Consider the following 13,459-nt stretch of genomic DNA (forward strand, 5'->3'; position numbering starts at 1 on the left):
GACAGTTGGCAGGCTATTTGTAATAGTGTCAGGGGTGAAAGGCTGTCAGAACAATGAACACCTTAAAAAGGAATTGGCTATGATATCGATGTCAATTATGAGCTAATCTGAGGTGTGAGAGCGATGGAATACGATGGTTTGGAGCTGGCAACAAATTGAAGTATTGATGAAGAGTGTGTAAGTGGCGCACTTCGCATATAAAAGCACCGAGACTACAGCTTCACGTGAAAGCAAATCGATAGCAGAAATGTTTCCATTTAGAAATCACACATGGAGAAAGAGAAGGCATTTTTATTTGTATTCTCAGTTGCTTTTTCCATCATCGTGTGTTTTAAGTCGTTGCAATGAAAATGTGTGTGACTGTAATGGTGCGTAAGTCATGTGCATGTACTAACAGGTTTTTCTGTCAGACATGTTCTTGAATCTCACAGAAGTGGTAAAACTGTGTCTTCTTTAATCAAGCAAAGCAGACTTAAATGTAACTATATAAACAGAATAATGATAAATTGCCTTTGAGAAATCCTAGAGATTAAATTAGTGTCAGTGTGTCTTATTATTCTCAGAGAGCCAGCTGAGATTCCTGCAGCTTACATTGCCATCTTGTGGATTTAAACATTTTTGTTCTCCTTTAATTCACTCACATCATTGGCCTCTTCAATCTCATTGTGATTAAAAAAGGTTTTTTTTTGGAATCATACAAAACACACAGTTCGCTTAGCCCTGCAAATACAACAGTGAAGTTCATTGGCTTTCCTGCTTGTGTTATCCCATGTCTGCTTTTTATTGGTTTATTAAGCATTTTGTAACAACTTCCTCCTTGTAAGCTCTTACGGAGCGTCTAAATTTTGAAACTCAGTTACAAAAAGATAAATTAACAAATAAAAATTAAAAAATAACAAAAAATAGGTTTTTCTCAACTGAATCAGCAAAAAAACCAAACAAAAAAACTCCCCTCAACTTATCAAGCTGCAGCTGTATTTGCTGTTTTGCTTGCTTATGCTGTTAGGTTAGGTGACCATCGGGTCGTTACTATAGTTGCCATGCCGATATTTTCCTGAGGTATCAGAACTCCAAGTTCTGGATTGTAAAAACTCTTCTCTGTAAAATGGTGGAGAAATAACAATCCGTTTTTGATCTTCAGTTTTCCTACTCTACACATTTTCCCTATTGGGAATTTTGTGTCTGTGTCTTTTCAATAGTAAGTAGATTGTAGTGTAATTAATTAGAAGATCGATTCTTGATTACATGAATTACTGTTTCCCCATTGTCGCGCGTAAAGCTTAATTAAACATGATTAGTTTTGATTTTAAAAACCTAAAGGAAATAAATTAAATCTCTCTGTCATTAAATGTGTTTGAATTTGTTCATTGAGAAAGGATAGTTTCATTCTTTGGACAGGTTTTACATGGATTAAGAGAGTGATACTGAGAGAGCGATTGTGATATTTATCTGCATGCATTAATAAAGTTTGCGATAGCCTAACAATGCTTCGACACAGAGACGACACTTTGTATTTGAATTCTGCATCAAACATATTCTGGCTGCTTCTGTGGGATTCAGATTAGTATCAGCTGAGTAATCAGTAAACTACCTGGAGTCACAGTATAAAGAGAGAATGAATATCAAAATGTGTAGAGCACAACATACATAAAAAAAGTTAGAAATAGAGAACATATTAAAAAAATTCTAAAGGAAACAAATAAAATATTAATACAGATATCAATCAATAATCACTTACAGTATTAATTTCTCGCGGTCATGCTGATCAAAAATTATTGTCAAAAAACTAAAACACAACTACATTGAGAAGAAAATGCACATTTTCATTAAAATATATTCAACAATGGAAAAACATAAGATTAAGCGATAAGAAATAAAGTAGAAACAATATAAAGAGGACAAAAGTTTAAAGAAATTCTGACTTCAAATCTAAGATAAAGTATGGAGGTAATAATATATAAATATTTAGTAATTTGTGATTTTAGTCAAGTTGAGTTTCTTTTTTGTATGCTTTTTTCTTCATGTATCAGATAACACACTAAAAAGAAAAGAAAAAACAGCAGCAGCCAAACAAATGTATTATTTAACATAATTTCATTATCTTTGGGAATTGTATGGCTCTGTTAAATTACGTTATTTCTCCAGTCTTGGTGGAATATTTTGCCATTTTGTCGTAGTGACAATAAAAAAGAACAAAACAGAATTTGAAATACAAAAATTATGAAAAAAGTTAACATATTATCAGGTTTTGGACAAAATCATCAACAAAACATCAGGTTCACATTTGTCTTATTTTAAACTATGAAGTCAAAATAAGAACCAAATAAAAGACATTTAGAATTACTCACTGAACTACATGAAGAACATAAAAATTAATATGGCAATGAAAACTGAGTAAAAATAAATGCCCCATTTTAATTGCACTCTTTTTTGCCAAAGACTTCTTTCAAGCCATCCAAGGCCTCCTCTTTTGTGATCTTCATCCAAACCTCTGGAAACTTTGCAAGCTCTTGCTTGTATTCTGCAGCAAACTTCTCATTAAACCTCACCAACACGTACCTGTAGATTGAAGAACAGAATCCTTATTTCAGATTTGATAAGTGGTTAGAAACTGTACATTTGTTGAATATATACTGCTCAAAAAAATAAAGGGAACACTTAAACAACACAATATAACTCCAAGTAAATCAAACTTCTGTGAAATCAAACTGTCCACTTAGGAAGCAACACTGATTGACCCGACGAGGGTCCCCGTTGTCAGTCAGTGTTGCTTCCTAAGTGGACAGTTTGATTTCACAGAAGTTTGATTTACTTGGAGTTATATTGTGTTGTTTAAGTGTTCCCTTTATTTTTTGAGCAGTATACATTTAAAGAGTCATCTCAATGCTATTGTAAAGCTCATGAACAGTAAACACAGACAATACCTCCAATAATTGTTGGCCTTTTGGCTGTTGAGGTCATCAGAAACATCGCTCCACTTCGTATCTTGCAAAAGAAGATTTTTACACATCATGAATTCGCCGTATGAATCCTTGCTGGTTTCTGAGCTACTGAGACGAAATGGAGAACAGATGTCATGAGGCAGTGTGCCTTTGGGTCGATGAAGCAGGGAGCTGTGTATCTCATGGTCAAGCTCTTCTTCTTCACAAGGGGCCTTGCATAGAGGGCATCTTTTGTCACAGCCTCTCACTCTTTGGAGAAGGTGGTCCTGCGGCAGGACTGGAAGGTCACTCAGAACCTCGAGTACGTCCACATTTTGGCTAAACTCCTGACTGAGACCTAAGCGCATTGTGGCCAGTAACTCTATTAAACACTTAACAAAGCAATCCCAGTCCGTAGTGATGCTAAAGAGGGGACCATTTAGAGACTCCTTCTTGACGTTAATGTTTGCGTCTTTCTCTAAAATGAGACAGACTCTCTCCAGCAGTGGCTTTGTGTCGCTGAGCACTCCACTTGTGCCTTCTGTTGTTTGACTTACAGCTGCCGCGATCTTCCCTACAACTTCTCCAAGTCTTTGTTGCTTCAATTTACCGAGGCTGGTTGTGTCAGCCAAGTGAGCGACCACTGTGTCATGAATCTTTGTTAGTCTGTAGTCTTCATAGAACAACAAATATTGTACAAAGCTTTCAAAGCAATCCTCATCAATCAGCTCTTCCAGTATGCTTTGGTGGAAGGCATGTGGAGACTGATACTGCTTAGCTTTATCCTCAATGTCCTTTGCTATATGTATCCCCAATGGCTGATTGATGTACGCTAACACTAATGGTTTGATGACCATGGATATGAATGCTTGGGCCACCCTCTGGCACTGATCCCGTTTCCTAAACTGGTAAATGAACTCTGCTGCGCACTTATTCTTGGCTTCAGATATATATGTCAGAAGTTCTTTGTCCTTGCCAAAGCGGTCACGTAATTTTTGGAAATCTTGACACGCTGCATTACACAGATATATTTTTAAATCGACTTCGAAAGCTGATCGAATTTCCAGTGATTTGTCTTTTAAACCATTTTCAATCATTTCCAACAGCTCGGTGATGTAGCTTTCACAGAAATCTGCCGCTAAGCTGCATTTATTTGCACTAAACTTGTTGTATTCCTCTATGATTTTGTTCGCTACCTTTTGAGCTTCTAATTTTTGCGGCTTGTTGTTGTCTTCAAGCATGTGTTTTAACCTGCTGCGATATCCAAAATGTTCATCGCACACTTGGAAACCGTAAGTCTGCTTTTGGCCTAGGACATCGAGTTTTTCCAGGTGCTTCTGGAGGCCACGACTGATTAGATTCTGCCTCAGCACCTCTGCCACACTTGAACTAATGTCATCACTTTCTGAAGGTCTGAAGTCAAAACTGGACAACATCTTCTTCCACACAGTCTCAAACTCCTCTTCCAGTTCATGATCTTGAAGAAGAATATTGGTGGACTTGCTTGTCTCCTCCAGTGCAACTAACTTGAACTCTTGCTCTCTTTCCAGTGATGCTTCAAATTTTTCAATCTGAGACAAAGAACAGTGTGACTCACTGATTGTCTCCAACTTTTGCATGACCTCCTCAGTTACTATTTCCTGGAGTTTGCTCATGTTGCTCAGAAGCACAGGCATGAATGTTTCAGAATTCATTTTGAGATTTTCTTCTGACATCACATAGCTTTCTGCTTTTGATTTGAGTTTGTGTACTTCTGACTTGACTTCCTCCTGCGCTTTTTTCTTCAACTCGCTTAAAAGGGTATCTTGAGCAGTACCATCCAAAGCCTTTGTGGCAATGATTTTTGCTGTTGCCCCCATCAACCAGCTCTCCATGCTTTCCACAAGACCATCTTCCCATTGGGAAAACTCTGTGCAGAACAAAGAAAACACTAAAGCCATGTTGACGTTCTGTAGACTAATAGAAAATGAATCACTTTTTACTGCGTCCCACACCTTAGACAACCGTCCAATGAAATCTGACTCTTCAGACTTGATTGAACATGTCTTCAGAGCTCTAAACAGGGTTTCCTTAAGCTTTAACACATCAGTTGTGTATTGTTTGTCAACTGTTTCAGAGAGAGACATATTGGGCCAAGGTCCTTTCACAAATGTGGTGCTGCTTGTATTTAACGCATGGTGATTGTTGACATTTCCTTTGTCTTCGGTCTGTAGCATCTTGCAAACATGCCTCAACTGGGAAGCTTGTAAAACAGCGTCTAAGCCCTCATCCTGAACCAGGAGACTGCAAATAGGAAATATGCCGCATTCTTTGGCGCGGAGGAGAGAACTGACCATGACCTTAAATGTTGTCTCAAATTCTTTGCCAGCATGAGAAGAAATGTTCTGGAGTAAAACATCACTTAATCCTATCGCGACCGTGGCCATCATATTGTCGTGAATTAGCGAATCCGTTTCAATTCCTCCTGAAGCTAAGCCAAGGCCTTCCACATCAATTAACAACAGAAGATCACAATCTAAGTCTTTTCTGCGATCATCAGGGAGACTTAGAAAGGCCATATATATCCCTCTGTTTGTTCTTTTCCATCCCTCTTGGAGTTTGACACCAAACAGGCCAGACAGAACCACGGCATTTCTAGCGTGATGATTGCCGAGGATTGTCAGCACTCTGGTCCTCAACTTCTCTTGACGTAAGGAGCGGTTGAGCTCTGCAAAGATGGAGCCCAGCCAGCATATGGGCATGTTTGATGCATCTCCGTCCATTAGTTCCAGTGGAACCCCATGGAGGAGAAGATCTGCTGCAAGTCTGGGCAAACGCAGCAAGTTCTGACTTCCACTCATATGTGTGAGCTCAAAAATCAGCCCCATCTCACGGAAAAAGTGTTCAACGCCTAAACTGTATGTTTTTGACTCAAGAGGCTGTGAATGCAAGGCTTTTGCATCTTCACATGGATCTTCAAGGTACAATTGTTCCTCGTTAGAACGTGATAAGTCTGGTGTGGACTCCAAATGTTCAGTGGTGTTTTCTGTATTATGCAAATGTTGCTCCTCCTCTTGTGTTGTTTTGCAGCGCTGAACAACGTCTGATCCTTCGTTGTTCGCTGGCTGTTCTTCTGTTTCCTCTTCAGAATCTGTACAGAAACTGTCACTGTCTACGCTGTTATCGGCTTCACGTTCATCGTTTTCCAGTTGTTCTGTTTTTTCTGTCTGTGACTCTGGGAAACTGTTCAGTTTTTCGCTTTGTTGTAGCTGAAGCCTCAATTTGAGCCAAGTAAGGAAATAAGTCCTCTGAATTTTATCCTTTGAAAGAAGAGCATCTATAAAAATCTTCATAGCTGGGGTCATTTTGTACCTTTTTAATTCTGCCAAGATGTCATTCTTTTCTTCTTGAAGTTGTGGTTCTGTTTCTTTTTCTGATTTTTTATGTTTGCTTTCCTCCTTATCTACCTCTGACAGTTTGTGCCACAAATGCCCCTGCAAAGTGAGTTGTTTCTGCTGAAATTCAACTGATCCCTCATCTAAACCCTTCAATGCTTCCTCCACTGTGGCCATTGCTTTTTTGCAGACCGGGCCTTCATCCACATTTAGGCCAATATCCAATGCTAATTTTGCTGCTGCCTCAAGTGTAACGGGCTTCAGACTGTCTGGTACCCAACTTTTAAGGATTTCACAAAGGTTGTTTGACACTTCCTCCTCGCTCAAAGCGCTCCCTGGAAGCACAGGCTCTTTGGGAAGCCATAAACATTCCTGAAGGCTCTGTCCACCATATCCCATAGTTGTGTTCCAGTCTCCTTCTGTGCCGTAGACGTCGATTAGGATGAGCTTACTTGCGATGGCTTTGCAAGATTCGAGGAGTTGTTTCTCTTTCTCCTTAAAGTCGCCACAGAAAATTATCACAGCCGATGATGTTTGACATAAAAGTTTGAGACAACTCTCGTGGTTGCTGGCGTCACCTCGTAAATTAGAGATGACAAAAGGGGCTTGGTAAATATCTCTGTTGATATCTCCAGTGGGTAGATACCATCCAATCTCCACAAGGCCATTAGAGAGTCTTCGGGGAACTTGCCCTCCATCCATGCCCTTATGTATGAACGTGTTTTTGCTTGATTTAGGTCCATTCAGAACATAGTTGAGCACTTGTGACTTGGAGACACTGCAACGGCCAAGTTTTATACATGAAATAATTGGCAGGGGTGTACTTGCCAAATTGCCTTTTTGTACTCTGCCATTAGCAACCAGAGAGTGAGATCTCCATTGGCCCAAAACACCTCTTGACGGCCAGAGAAGGAACTGACTGGGTTTTTCTGGATCAGCGTTTGGTAGGACCAAAGGCACAGCAAACTTGCACTGCACCATGCGCACAGATATTTCCTGCTGCAGAAATGTGTCGGCAGATATAAAGACAGATGTGATCAGATCAAGGGGGTTGATAGCCCTTGTGGTGTTTTCTTCAGAACTGCTGAGTTTTTCCTCCGGTAGTTTGCCATCCTCATTGAAAGGGTCAAGCTGAGTCTGGCAACAAGTGCTCCGGGTATCTTCACTGAGGAGCCAGAGGCGTCTGAGGAAAGAATTTGGAAGATCTCTGAGTTCTACAGGCTGTTTGTCCTCCAGAGTCCATGTGTTGATATCTAACACTGATGCAGAATCAAGTTGTCTAGTGCTGTAGGCCTCGAGGCCAAGATTATGTAGAATCTCTGCCTGGGCATTGTCCTTCAGAGGTCCTAATGATAAAACAACAACAACAAATTGTTCAAGGATGTAACAACTGTATTTTAAATTGCACTTGTAATTTTGTAGATTATATTTTTAATAATGAATAGAAAAATGTTGAATAACATAACTCTAAGTGGTCACTCCAGTGGTCAGCTATCTAAAATACATTTTCGTGTGCTTCTTGTGGATTTTTATGTTATAAATGCACACAGACCACTGAAATGAACACTAATGCATCATGAAATACACCATCATCTATTGGCCATCAGCTGCAAATGCAAGAAATTACTTTTGTTAAATCCAATATGGCCGACAGACAGAAAACCATGCCGACCAACCCGGTCCCTCCTTCTATTGTAGACGACTCTTACAGGTACAAAAAAAATATTGTGACATCAGATAACCGCTAAAGACCAATACTGCTGATGTATTTTTCAAATAATTTTGTATGTGGAGAAAATTACAATTAATCACCTAAAAAAATAATAATAATCTTTTTTTTCCCTACCTTTTTTTTAATGCCTTAAGAAAATAAAAATAAAAAATTTGAAAAAAATATCCTGACACAAAGGATCATAATTCATGCATGCATTTGGTTTGAAGAACTCTACTGATTTAAATTGGGCATATTTTGATTTCCAACATAGCAATAGACTGAATTCATGTTGCTATTTTATATAAATAGCATATGTGGCAAAAAACAATATCATGTTCCAATCCTAAATATGCACACATTGTGACGTTTACAATCACAACTGAGTAGTTTACTGCACTCTTAATCTCTGTTTTCACCCTGCCTAGGGTTTTATGTCATCTCTTATTTCTGCCATAAGATGTTGTGATGGATCATATTAAACACCTTTATTAGTGTATCTGCGGTTTAAAGGAATTTTAATTCAGAAAATGAAAGCGGTTCAGATGCTACTTTCAAACTTTGATGCTCTGTTTAACTTAGACTTACACTACTGAACACAATTCTTTCATGCGCCTGTCACTCAAGGTTAATGAAATTAAGTGGATCGCTGGATTTTAGAGAACATAAGTCAATATGTGACAATTTCAAAACCGATCGATCGATGGGTGACTGAACTCTTCATTTGCAGAATTCTCGGAACGAGGGTTTTCCGAGAACTGGACATCTCTAGTGAGACATCAAACTTAGAAAGCTGTTGTGACAGAAATTGCCCCATCGTCTCTGCAACAGTACTTCTACATTCAACACAACAGAATGAAAAATCAGTTCTCTAAAACTGTTCCTTGTTGCCATTATTGAACCAACGTTCATTGATGGGAAAATACGTTGAAACAATCAATAATAATGTGATCCTATCCAAGCATACTCCTCCTTGTCTGTAAGAACTCGCTGTTTTCAGGCGCAGGGGGAAACTGGAGGAAACGGTCAGCCTCTAGTAAGTACTTGTCTTCTGTTCCTAATGGGCTGAACAGTATTCCCAAGATAAAATCTGACACAGCATCCCTGACGTTCTTGTGGTAAAGGCAATTAAAATAACCGACCACACTGTTTACTCTGGAGGCTGAGATTTGAAGAAAGCAGAGACACAGTTGTAGGATTAATAATCCATTTTCCCTGCAGCTTGTGTCAGCCATACAAAGCTTCCTACTTGCCAGTTTTTTAGATTGAAAAAGACACATTCCTAGATTTTAAACTCGTGTCCCTTATGAAGTATGAAGTATGAACAGACATGATCATACAGAGACATAACACATAAATATTTCGGGAGGGCGACACATTCAGACATTTGAATTCTGTTTAAACAAGTGTCCCAAATGTTAGCTAAATGTTAAAAAGACTAGAATAACACAGATATTTGAAGTTAAACATGAACTATATTGGTCTGTTCAGGTGAATGAATGAATTTCTCATGTTGTTAAAAAAAACAGTCATAAAATTGGGATTTTAACAACTATTCAAGAGATACTTTAGTGCACAATTTCTTGTCTTTTGGTATTTCTCACTTTAACTCGGCACTATATTGAGTGGAGTGGAGTTATGGCTCTGACTTGTATTTCCTGATGGCTTATCTTAAGCTACCTTGGGACACTGTTAGCTTCGGTCATGCAAAGTGTACATGCTAACTGTTGTTAGTGTGGCAAAAGTGATCCAACATTTATCCGTTTATCTGGCGTAAATAATGCATTAATCATTTTAAAACTTGATTAATGAAACTGTAAAAATGCTGGTTCAATTCATAGAGACTGCAACCCAGAAATGTTTGTGCTGCTAATTTTGTCATGCAATGTCACGATCCATGAGGTTCAGGAATTACGGACTTAACAGGAAGATTTATGGTTTGAATTTTAGACCCATCTAATAAGTGACCTTTTTTTTATTTAGTGAGTCAATGTTGCGAAATGTAACAACGCCAAGTGCATTGCTCTGGCATGAAATGGAGATGGAGTTCAGACGCCATTGCTGTGGGTTGTCTTTTAAGTTAATGAGTGTCTTTGGCTTTGCACACTTATAACTTTTAACCACATAACTGTTGCTAAAAATATTTTAGGCAACGATTAAAATCAATTTTGATTATAAACTTTCCCATAACATTACAGCTGGTTGTCTATTTCACAACAAGACTTAAAATCACTAAACAAACCACAATAAGGTCGATTCATGATCACAATTTGACGGCTAGCTGAAACGTATGAATATTTGGGGCATGCAGTTTGCTCATAGTATTATACCACCTGATTTTCTTAACTACAACATACAGGACAAACGAATGTTCAATAAACATACTTTTCTTTTTGCTGCTCGGTTTTTTGGTAAGTTTGAACGACATTGTGAATGCCTCTGGGTAGCTTCACTCTCCGTCTTCAATTAGGTTTTCCTCCCTCGTCTGGCACAAACGGTAGAGTCTGGGAAACTGGCTAGGAACCTGTGAAAAAAATCTAAATGTCAGTGGAATAAATACAACATCAAACCACAAGATTGTAAAAAGCTTTGTTTGATTTAGTAATACCACAAATATGCAAATGCGACTCGGCTCAACGTGCTGTCTCAAGGGAATGCTCATTTGACATGGAGAACCTGTTTTACTGGACCTTTATCTTCCAGATCTGACTCTAACGGCACGTCTTTCTTCATATTTTGCTTCACTCCAATCCAATCTCAACTGTTTCAAAAGAAGCATGACATGCTGATGCGAAGATGTTTTTGTAGCCAGACCTAAAGATTATGAGATGAACAATAAAACCGGTTGCTCTGCAAAGAGTTAATGAGGGCTGTTGCTCTATAGGTTTTGTTTGGCTGCTGAAATAGCACACATCTAATTAGTCACTCCTATATTATTGCACTTAGAGTACATATTTGATTTATTTATATGATTTTTAATTTTTTTATTTTGATTATTATATCTTACGGATAAGGAAAACCGTAAATTCAGTGTGGCGAAAATTTAGGCCATTGCATTTAATTGACAAAAAAAAATAAATTAAAAAAAAAAAAATAAAAAATATATATATATATATATATTTTTTTTTTTCAAACAGAATTGTCAAGCTTCTGCGGTCTATGTTTACTCCTACAAGCTTTATTCCTGGCTATTGCTATTGCATAGAAACAACCAGTCTGCAGCATTGTTGAGGCGTAATGGAAATTGCTTTGATACTGGCTTCAAGGTAATGCGCATCCTTCTGTCTGCCGTTTCTCATCTACCTCTTGACAAAAACTGATCGATTCTCTTTAGGTTCAGGTCAGATCAGGTTACCGGTCAATCAAGCCGAGTAACACCAGGGTCGTTGAACCGGCTTTTTGCTGCCTTTGGCTGTGTTGGCAAATGCCAAGTGCTGAAAATGAAATCAGCATCTCAGCCAAGCTCGTCAGCTGAAAGAAGCATGAAGTGCTCAGAAATCTTCTGGAGGATTGATGCGTCGACTGCTGACTTCAGAAAACACGGCTGATCAACACCAGCAGACGACACGGCACCCGAAATCATAACTGCATGACAGCATGACATTTTATGCAAAGGAGATTCTTTACCTCTTTGTGCTTCTTCCACTCTGTGAGACCTTGATGTCCAAATAAAATTCAAACCTTAACCTTAGCTGAAAAGAGGGTTTTGGATCACTGAGCAACTCGCTTGTTGTCCATGTGTAGGATGCACTAACTCCACTTTCAGTCCACTCCTTGTAAAGTTCTAAAAAATTCTTGATTTTGCTTGACAATCCTCTCTAGGTTGCACTTATACCGATTTTTTTTACTGACAAACTTTTTCCTATAACAATTGTTTCTTTCTCTTAACTTTCTCTGAATATGAATTTATATGACGCACCACTTTTTGAAATAAATGACTAAAAATATTCAACTTTAACAAAGTATTCTGCTCTTTTGAGATGTATTTATGTATGCATATTGTTTTGTATTGCATTCTTAATCGTTCATACATTTCTAGCAGGTTTTGTTTTAGATCAGAGAATTCTTACCCCCTTTTTTTTCCTGTGCATCTGCTTCATGGAAAGAGAGTCCAGACATCTGGTTGTCCCGTCACAAGTTAATTTATACCCATCGGTTCAGCGATAAAACACCTGCCAGCACCTCCTCTCTAACCATACTGGAGCAAAATGATCATTATTCACACCCACACATACTGACAGAACACATCCAGGACTTCTAAGGAAATGGCATGCCTTGCTTTTTCAAAAAATTCCTTACATCTCAGACTTGACACTTGATCTTGATAGTAGCACAGGATTGCAGTCTTTCACAGCGCTGCTGAAATGTATTCGGTTGCCAGAAGGATTATCATTTCCCTTCAGGGGTCAGTGACAAGGCCGCAGTCAGTGACGCACTAAAGCCTCGGACATGTGTCATCTCTCAGAGCAAGGTCTCTTATTACAGAAGAGGAAGAGTTAGTACGGCGATGCTTGATTTTATTCACATATAACCTTTTTTTGGTAACTCTACCGATCTGTCCTCTGATGTGAGCTGTCATAGGAGAAACCTGTTGGCTACCGTGCTTTAGAGTTGTATTTTGGACGGACGATTTTTTACAGCGTTCAAAGGACTCGGCAGAAGTTTAAGTTTGATGAGAGAGAATGCCAAAGACTGAGATTTGAGTCCGGACCAAAGTGGCACTTTGGTTGCGAAAACAAAGTCTCACATTTGAAACTCGACTCAGGCTCAGTCTCTCATGAATAATCTTTATCTCAGGTAGCGGGGGGTGAAAATAATCCAACAGATGAAGGCTATTTGAGCGAATGAGGACACAGTGACATTACACATCTCTTCTATGGTTTCAACAAAAGGTGCGAAATGAGTTAGACATCCAAGCTCATCTGTTTTTATTTAATGTTACAGCAAAACAGGAATCGAGACGCAGACCGCACCTGAGTTGTGCACATTATCCAGTCAGAAATTACATTTGTTTTCACAATCCGGCTGTCAATTGTTCACGACAGCTTGTTTATGTTTACTGAAGCTATGTAATAACGGCCACATTAGATGGGCAGATGAAGCCGCGTGAAGCTTTTTCTTTCTAAACATGCCAAAAGAGATTCAAAGCTGTGAGGTCTAACTAAGAACAGTGGCCCCTTGTGGCCAACCGTATCCACTGCAGCCTCTCAAGAGCAAAGCTGAAGTACTGGCTCTGTTTGAATCCAACGTGAACAATAAAACTGCAGCGTTGAACATCGTCAGTCATGTGACAGGGATGTTAAAAGCTTAAACACTTTGCTTCAAATGACTCCGACTCGGGAGGAGAAAGACAAACTCCACAGCCTCAGTATGTGTCCATTTAAAACATCATTCCACCCAGATGTCTTTACCTCTGCCGGTTACTTTGGGTTATTTCAGAACATAATGAACTT

General features: G+C 38.8%; 1 protein-coding gene across 1 annotated transcript; it reads right to left on the reverse strand.

Annotated features, from left to right (window-relative positions):
* Positions 1-275: 275 nt before the first annotated feature.
* Positions 276-10,434, reverse strand: gvin1l2 (GTPase, very large interferon inducible 1-like 2). Its single transcript, XM_008425716.3, has 3 exons — positions 10,392-10,434; positions 2,925-7,641; positions 276-2,559 (listed from the first exon to the last, which is right to left on the reverse strand). The coding sequence occupies exons 1-3, from the start codon at positions 10,432-10,434 to the stop codon at positions 2,415-2,417; spliced, it is 4,905 nt and encodes a 1,634-aa protein (XP_008423938.2). The 3' UTR covers positions 276-2,414.
* Between the last annotated feature and the right edge of the window lie 3,025 nt (positions 10,435-13,459).

This window comes from Poecilia reticulata, chromosome 13 (genome assembly GCF_904066995.2).
Source record: "Poecilia reticulata chromosome 13, P_reticulata-male-v2, whole genome shotgun sequence".
NCBI lineage: Eukaryota > Metazoa > Chordata > Actinopteri > Cyprinodontiformes > Poeciliidae > Poecilia > Poecilia reticulata.